This window comes from Gallus gallus, chromosome 5 (genome assembly GCF_016699485.2).
Source record: "Gallus gallus isolate bGalGal1 chromosome 5, bGalGal1.mat.broiler.GRCg7b, whole genome shotgun sequence".
Taxonomy (NCBI): Eukaryota; Metazoa; Chordata; class Aves; order Galliformes; family Phasianidae; genus Gallus; species Gallus gallus.
Window position 1 is genome coordinate 37,382,122 of NC_052536.1, and position 8,853 is coordinate 37,390,974.

The 8,853-nt window shown below is 57.4% G+C and overlaps 1 protein-coding gene across 1 annotated transcript; it reads left to right on the forward strand.

Annotated features, from left to right (window-relative positions):
* Positions 1-471: 471 nt before the first annotated feature.
* Positions 472-7,169, forward strand: VRTN (vertebrae development associated). The gene is made up of 2 exons (XM_015287674.4): positions 472-586; positions 3,768-7,169. The coding sequence occupies exon 2, from the start codon at positions 3,769-3,771 to the stop codon at positions 5,788-5,790; it is 2,022 nt and encodes a 673-aa protein (XP_015143160.1). The 5' UTR covers positions 472-586; position 3,768; the 3' UTR covers positions 5,791-7,169.
* The last annotated feature ends 1,684 nt before the right edge of the window (positions 7,170-8,853 follow it).

Sequence of the window (8,853 nt, forward strand, 5' to 3'; positions counted from 1 at the left end):
AGCGGTCTCAGGTTTGGACACGTGTCCAATGGCCACGGCGTTGTCTGCTCCAGACCCGACACCCACGCAGCGGCATACGCTTTCACCACGCCGAGCGCGAGGGCCGGGCAGACATCGGCAGCCCAAGCGGGGACAGCTGCGCTACGGCCATCCAAGGTTGCCGCGGGGCAGCAGGACGCCATGGGGCACGGGTGGCGGTGCGTGCTGCAGCATCCCGGGGCGCTCCGAGTTGGCCGCAGCAGAGCCGGGCGCCGCGGGCCCTTTAAGCGCGGCGGCGGCAGGACAATGGCCATTATCACTTTAGCTTTGGAAGTGACCCCCGTCCCGCTCCGCTTTCATCTGGGCCGGGGCGGTGGGGATGGCCCGCTTCCTGGCGGGGGAGGGGAGCCGAGCCCAGCCGAGCCCGGCGGGGAGGGGCGGCCCGGCCCGACCCGGCCCGGCGCCGCACGCGGCCGCCCGCTCCCGAGGGTCACTGCGGGGCTGGCACCGGGGCCGCGGCGGCGGCGGCTCCGCGCCGCTTCCTGCCGCCGCCCTTAAAGGTGCTGAGCGGCGGAGGGCGCGGGTGGGGTGCGATCTGCGGAGCCAGGTGAGTGCGGTCGGGGTTGCCCCGACGGCGGCCGCCGTCTTCCCGGCCTCCCTTCCTCTGCAGCCCGGGGCTCCGAGAGCCGTCCTGTCCCGCTCGGCTGCTCCCTGCGGGGCTCGGCGGCTCTCATTCCCCGTGGCTGCGCGTCCCTTTGTCCCCCGGGCGACAGGGCGGGCTGTAACCCGGCCCGCTGGGCACGGAGCTCCGCTCCGGTCGCGCCGCGGAGCCACGCCGGGTGCCGCTGCTCTCTGGGAGAGCCCCGAGTGGCCGCGGAGCTGCCCACGTGTGTGCCCGCGGAGCGGGGCTGTGCCCGTTGTCAGGTGCTGCTTGGGCTAAGTTTCCCTTCCTAAGGGAACGTCCCCGGGCAGACGTAGCTGTGGTGCTGTGGCCTGGGCTAGGACCACTCAGTGCTTATATTTGTTGTGTATTTTTCTTTTTCCTCTTGTTCTTCAAGCGTTACCTCTTTCCTAAGGGTGGGAATGTGAGCGCTGGGCGCAGGCTTCTCTCGCTGCGCCCTGGTGGAAGCCCTTGCTGCCGTGGTAGCCTGAGGGTGCAGCTGGGGCTGAGGAGGAACTCTGAGCTGATGGGGCTCCAGCACGGCCCTGCTGCCCTGCCGGGTGCTGCCGGTCTCAGTCTCCTGGATTCCTGCTGGTGGGAGCGTATTGGGGCTGGCTTGGGGAACTTGCACTACTGGATGCCACCAACCCATCAGTTTAGGTGAGGGAACGTGATCTGCAAGTGCTTGCTTATCTGTTACAATGCAAAAGAGGCCGGGTTAGCTAAAACCTCCTTTATCAGTAGGGAAAAGCTCCCTTGGTTGGTTCTTGGAGCTGGGATGGTTTGGGAAGTGCTTGTCTGTCGCGTTCAGCAGGAGAAAAAGGGGAAAGCCCTCGCTTCACAGCAGCTCCTCCATGTTGAGAGTGAAGGAGTTTACCCTGGCTGCTGTACATCCTCTGCTCTGCCTGGCCTGGCCCCTTGCACGCTAGCTCAGAGCTTATCTGTGATGCTTGAGCTGTGGCTCTTGCCTTAGGCATGCCTGTGAGATCCTGCTGCTTCAGCTCCACGCAGCAGGAGCTGGCAGTGACATTGAGGCTGTGGAGCATTACTTAGGAAAAGGATTCAATTCTGTGCCTATAGCTCCTCTTGTTTTCCACCCCCCCCGAGCTGTAAGGGAATGGGAAATGGCCACCAGGCCATAAGGACCAGGTGTGTGCCTGGTGCTTTCTAGCCTGCGCTGGCTCCTCATTCCCCCCAGGGAAAAACTTGTCTCGCCTCACTCAGCTCTCCTGGAGGCTGTAAGGCAATGTGGCCATGGAGAATGAGGGCTTGGGTGTGCTGTGGCCCTCCGTGGCTGACTGCACCAAGGGACTCCTCTGCTCTTCCCTGGCGGGGCAGAGTGAGAAACAGAAGGACTAGGTAGTCTGCAAACACTCTTTAGCAACAGTTAAAGCTTCAGTGTGCCATCAGCATTGTGTTGGGTTACAAATGTAAAACACAGCACCACAGGAGCTGCTGTGAATGAATGAAATTAACTCCATCCCAGCCAGAGCCAGCACACAACCCCGTACTGACTTGGACCGAGGATTCTGAGGGCAAGGCTGTGCCTTTGTTTCTCAGCTGTGTGCTGTCTCCTGTGTTGACTCTGTTGGGTGATTCCCCACAGCTGACCTCCATCATGCAGGAGACATGGAGGAGCTGGAGGCAGGGAGGGGAGCTGGCTTGGTTAAGGGAAGGGGTCAACAGCAGCACAGAGGCTCCCTGGGGTGAAGCAGCCTGGGTGTAGCGGTGTGATATGTGGCACCTTGTTCTACTTGCTGTTTGATCATGGCTGGGGCCCGTAGATACTACAGCAATAGTAACAGGACTGAGAATAGGGAAAGGTCAGGCAGGACATCTGCTTTGCTCCAGGACTGTTGCCTTTCCTGCCTGGCACTGCTGTTTTGCCATCTCCCTGTGGAGCTGTGAGTGCATAATGATACCTCTGAAGTGCTGTGGGAAGGTGAGTCTCCAGCTGGGATAGGAATGAGGCAGACTACAAAGTGATGCCCGATACGTGGGGGGTGTCACGTGAATGAGCAGGGCTATGCATGAGGAGAAAATGGACCAGAATGGGCTGCTCTCAGGGAAGTGTTGTGAACTGTGGGCAAATGGGGGTTGGTGGAGTGAGGGATTCAGGCTGGCTGGTGGCAAAACAGTGCTGGAAAGGGATGTACTGAGAGGACTGGACTGTGGGGTAAGGACTGTAGCCCAGTGGGATCTCTGGGAGTGGCAGAAGCAGAACCATGGGGGTGTTAGGAGCACTGACAAAGCAGGGGATGCAAGTTTGACTGCTTGGATTGCCTGAGTGGAAAGTGGCTCATGGGACTGGGGCTTGCTGAAACTGGGAGGGGGAAGAGGGCTCCACACAGCCTCTGAACTGCCCACCCAGCTCTTGCCCCATCTACTCTTCAGTGCTGCCTCCTGCCTGGCAGGGCTCCTTTTGCTCCTTTGCCTCGGCTGATGGTGTTCTCTGCTGAGCAGCAAGTGACACCTAGTGTCGGCTCAGGCAGCAGTAACCATGCCTGCATTGGCTCCAGCTGCTTCTCAGATCTCAGGTTTTGTGGTGACTTTTAGCTGCATGTGATGGTTGCAGCGGCAGAGGCTTGCTTTGAGGGAAGGAGCAAACTCTTTGTACCTTCTGCTGGGCTGAACGCTCTGTAGTCCGGTCCCTCTGTGCCTCTACACAGCCTTGCTCTGTCCCAGCGAGATGACAAATGCTTTACCTCCAAGATTTTCTCACTGCTGACTGTAGGCCCTGGCAGCAGGGCCCAAGCTGCAGGGGTGAGGCTGGGTAGAAAGCCAGCTGTGCAAGGCAGGGAGTGGCCCCATCTCCTTCCCCAGTGGATGCAGTCATTCCTCAGTTTCACCCATCCATCCCAGGCACACGTCTCTAGAAGCCTTGTGCCATGCCTGCTGTCCGCAGGAGGTCACTGGAGAGCAAGCAGAGTCCACGTCCCTGTCCCAGGTCTGCCTGTGGGGACCCAGGCTTTCTCCTTTGTCCTTGGGATTGTGGGTGTGGGGAGAGCAGGGACTTTTCCTCCGTGCTCTTCCCCTTTCCTGACCTTCAGGGAAGAGCTGGCCCTGGCAGTCTGGAGCGTGCCCTGCTTAGATCTCAAGTGACTTCTGCTTTTCTGCTGTCCTTCAGGATGATCCAGCGGCACCAGCTGGTGCAGTCTGTGCTGCAGGAGCTGCAGGAAGCCACCGAATGCTTTGGTCTGGAGGGCCTTGCCAGCGCTGCACTGGAGGCAGAGAGGACCCTGTCATCTTTCTCCCTGCCTGGCTATTGCAGGAGGCAATTTCAAGAGGAGCTGGAAGTTGATCGAGTAGCCAGGAGTCTGTACCCTGAGGATGCTCCAAGTAACATGCTGCCTCTGGTTTGCAAAGGTGAGGGGAACCGCCTCTTTGAGGCAGCCAGCGTGCTGCTCTGGGGCAACCCCAGCCTCAGCCTGGAGCTGCAGGTGCGCACAGTGGTGGAGATGCTGCTGCACAAGCAGTACTACCTGAACGGCATGATCGACTCCAAGGTGATGCTGCAGGCTGCCCGCTACTCCCTCTGCACGGAGGAGACACCGGAGATGACCAGCCTCCCCATGGCTATCCTGGAGGCTATCTTCGATGCAGATATCAAAGCTACCTGTTTTCCTGGCACCTTTGCCAATATGTGGCACGTCTATGCTCTTGCCTCAGTGCTGCAGTGTAACATCTACTCGATCTATCCCATGAGCAACCTGAAGATCCGGCCGTATTTCAACCGGCTCATCCGGCCCCGGAAATGTGGCCCGCGGACCTCCACTCTCCACATCATGTGGTCGGGGCAGCAGCTCTCCAGGCAGGTCTTCAAAGCACAGTACTTTGTGGCTGTAGTTGGCCTGGAGGAGCTGGAGCCCACGATACCTTCGTCAGAGCCTCCTGTCCAGCCCATGAAGACCCTGGAGCTGCTGAACAGTGACCCCCAGCTGACCTACTCCAACCTGCGTGACAGGTACAGCATCACCAAGAGCACCTTCTACCGCTGGAAGCGCCAGTCTCGGGAGCACCGGCAGAAGGCGGCTGCCAGGTTTGCAGCCAAACACTTCCTCCAGTCCTGCTTTCAAGAGGGCAACGTTGTCCCGCTCCAGCACTTCCGACAAATGTTTCCAGAAATCTCCCGATCCACGTACTATGCCTGGAAGCATGAGATGCAGAGCGTGGTCAATGGTGATGCCTCTGCTCTGGCTGAGGCCCATGGGTTGCAGGAGCTTCACAGGGAGGTTCCGAAGAAGGCTGATGTTAGTGAGCCAACGAAGGCAGAGGTGAGCATAAGGCCCCCAAGTCCTTCCCTAGACCCAGTCCAAGCAGGGATCTTCATGCGAGGAGCCAAATCCTACCTGGAGAAATGCATATCCATGAACACTCTGGTGCCTTACAGGTGCTTCAAGCACAGCTTCCCTGGCATCTCCAGGTCCACTTACTACAACTGGCGAAGAAAAGCTATCAAAGAGAACCCCAACTTCAAACCCCCCCAGCCTCCCTTGAATAACCAGAAACCTCTAGCCATAGAAAAGCCACTTCTGCAGCTGAAGCCAAGCAGCTTGCCTGCCAGAAAGAAGCTGAATGGAGATCAGCCGGCAGCCAGGAGTCTCCTGCAGCTCAAGCCCTCCCTGTGCTGGAGGAAGAGGCTGCGAGATGTGGCCCGGAGACAGGTCCAGCAGTGGCGGCTGCCATTCAGCAAGTTTTGCCTGCGCTATCCAACACTCTCCTCCACGACCTACTGGTTTTGGAAGGGTAGCAGCCGAGCGTCTGGGCAACGTCACCTTCCCAGCTCCAAGCGGCCATTGAACAGGGTTACTTCCCTGGCACCGCAGAGATCTGAGCCGAGTGTCAAGCCCCAGCTCCACACGGAGGTAGCAACCAAACATCTGGACAAGTCAGCACCAACCACTCCATACAATGCCACCATTTCAGGCTACCCTGTGTCCGAGAGAGCCAACAGCCAGATGTTTGTGATGGATGTGATTGCCACCACGCAGTTCAAGGCACAAGCCAAGCTGTTCCTGCAGCAGCGCTTTGAGTCGAAGACCTTCCCCACCTACAAGGAGTTCAGTGCCCGCTTCCCCCTCACAGCCCGCTCCACCTACTACATGTGGAAGCGTGCCCTGCACGATGGGCTGACCCTTGTGGATGCATAACGTCCACCTGGCCATGGTTCTCCATTGATGTGCCGTGCAACCCACAGGTGGGGTGGCCAGGCCAGGGCCCAGGTCAAACTTTTGGTTTGGTTTTCCTTTGTTCGTAGTCTCTGATTTTTCTTTTCTGTGTGGTTGAATCAGGTATGAGAATGCCTACACAGTGTCCCCTCCTGGAGATGGAAGGAGTGGGAGGCAGGTACTGACTGCCCCAAAGGAGAGGGGTGGTGGGGTTTTGCCTTCTTTGCACTCAGGGGACAAGTAGGGGTCATAGGATTCTGTCAGGCTTCCAGTGTATGCTTGAGGTAGATGGTTTGGAGGCCTCTCTGCCCTGGGCATTTGTTTGAAGGAGTGATGGGGACATGCAGAACTCAGCATAGAGGTGCCCAGCATCCCCTCGGTGAGAAGGAGGGGCTGGAGGAGTGCTCAGCACTGAGGGATAACATCTCTGATCTGTGCTCCTCCTTGTTAAGGAGATTGAAGGCTTCACCTGGTGCTGCTTTGGCTTTGTGGCTTTTAATACTTGTCCCAGCTGGCCTGATTTCCCCTAGAGGGATCAGTGGCAGGTAGAGGGGAGGGGGGTTGGTTTGTGTCCCTGGTGCAATCTATGCTGGGAACATGCTGGGCTCCCTTACCAAGCCAGAAGCTGGTGTCTTTTGTAGGCACCAAAGGAGCTTTACAAGACTTTTCTGCTCATGTAGCAATTACCTCTTTCACGGTCCTTTACTCTCTCAGAGCTGGCAGCTGCCTTATCCTCTGTGTCTTTTCCTTAGTGCCTGTATGAAGGTGTCTACCTGCTGTGGGGCAGAGACCAGGTGCTGTGGGCCCGAAGTCACTGCTTTCCCTGAGTCATGCTACAAGTCCAGCGTGGTTGTGGCTGTCACCTTGCAGCATGCCTGTGGCAGTCATGGCTGTGCACACCCAACTTGTAAGAATTGAAAGCAATAAAAACTTCCACTCCCAGTCCTGTGTGGTTCCTCCCTTGTACATGAGAGATCAGAATGGTCCTGTGGTACCCTTAGGGCCTGGTGATGCGGTGAAGCAGCTGTTGAGTGCCAGCAGGATCTCACCACCGTTGATACACCCCTAGAAAATGTTCTTTGTGGGGAGAATGGATACCAGTGTACTGTGTGTGGTCCCACAGGAGGGGTCTGGGGGCGATGGGTGCTGTGGGAAGAGCCGTGCAGGCCCCTGCAGTGGGGAGCAGGGAGATGCTGAGCGGTGCTTGGTGCCACTGCAGAGAGCTCTGAGCTGTGCGTGTCAGGAAGTAATTGGAGTAATTAGCTGCCAGTGATTTCTCACCAGTGAACTCCTCCAAGGGAGTAAGCTGGTAATTACTCTAGAATGATTATCTGTACCTCTCAACTGCTGGGGGCTGGAGGTAGTGGCTCTCCATGGCAGGAGCGAGCTGTGAAGGTGCACAAGGTGTCTGGAGCAAAGCTGTGCCCTCACGCTACTGAACCTAGGGCACAGAGGGCAGCTTGTGTGACCACCAAACCCAGGTCCCTCAGGCAGCCCTGAGCTGTGGGCAGCAGCGGGGATGGGGCTGGGATTTACATCCAGCATGCTGTGTATCTGCTGGGGGAGTGCAGGAGAGTCTGTGGGGACTTCCCAGCCCTCTGCAGGGTAGAGGGATGGCTCATCTTTGTTACCATTGTCTGACTCCTCTCAAATGGGGGATTTTTGCACACCTTACATCAGGCTGCTGCTCAGTCCTCTACTGTTTTCCTGCAAAGTGCTTGAGGGGCTCTCTTGAAGAGATCCAGGTATGATGTTTTCCTTGTCCTTAGCTGGGTGCCTGGAGGGGGCATCAAGTAAAAATAATACTCCCCCTTCCAAGGGGTTTTACATATCCACTTATGCATGTGACACAGTGGGCAGAAGGGGGCATCCCATGCTTTAGTATCACACGGTGAGGCCATGCTGGTTCCCCAGCAGTCAGCACCCTGAGCTTTCCCTCTGCAGGGGGCTGCAAGCTATGCTGCCTGAGGCAGGCACCTGCCTTCCTGCTCTGTTTCCAGCAGCCTTCACCGACACCTCTCTCCAGTGCTGAGGCAGCAGCTCCTGCATGGCATGATGGTGGTGGGGGGAGGAACACGCAGCCTTTTATTCACATCCATTGTGCTCATGCCCAAATGACAGTAGGAGATGAATTCAAAGCAGTCCTAGTGGCTCTGCGCCGCGTTGCTGTGTGCTGTCCAATAAACCTCTCCTGTTGCCAGCACAGAGAGTTATTTAGTTCAAGTGTCACTGAGATCCCTTGCAAATGGGCACTTAAAGCACCAACCCCAGCCAAGGTGGAAGTGCAAACAGTAAAAGCAGGTTGAAATGCATAGGCTAGGGGCCACGAAGCCTGTAGGGAGCAGCCCCTGCCCACCTAACACACACACAGTTCACATCTGTCATGCTATGCCAGGCTGAGGTGGTGAGGCTCTGCCTGGGTCACAGCTGTGTCACCAGGGCAGGAGTTTGGCAGGGGTGCTTGGAGGACAGGGACAGCGATGCAACCCTGCCGTGTCCCTCCTGTCCTCAGGTGGGTAAGAGCACCATCCCACCTGGTGACAACACAAGCAGATGGAGCAAAGGCTGATGGAGGCAGAGGATCATCCCTGCAGTAAAACCCAATGGTTACATGGTGAGCACTCCTGTGAAACGGGGATGTGAAGTGTGGCAGCTAGCAGGGCAATAAGGCTGCCTAATAAACCACGCGACTCCAAATGACTTAATGAGCGGTAATGGCCTGCAGCTGGGAAGAGCTGGTCTGGGTGCCACTCCTTGGCAGTGTGGGAGCTCTGCTGTTGTGGCTGTGGTGGGTAGTGGTCTCTGCCTGGAAGCTGTCCTTCCCCCGGGCTCAAAAATCAGCAGTCTTGAAATTTAGCGTGCAGCTAGCTTAGCAATTGGCTTTCCAGATGTGTCCTTCATGATAGAAGTGATGTCTTTACAAAAGCTCCTGGATCCCTGGTGATCCCCCTTACCTTCCCGTTAGCAGAGCTGCCTTAGGCAGTCCTGCAGTGGGGCTTTGCTTGCCCCAGGCTCCTGCAGCTCCTGGGGGCGTGAGCAGCTCCT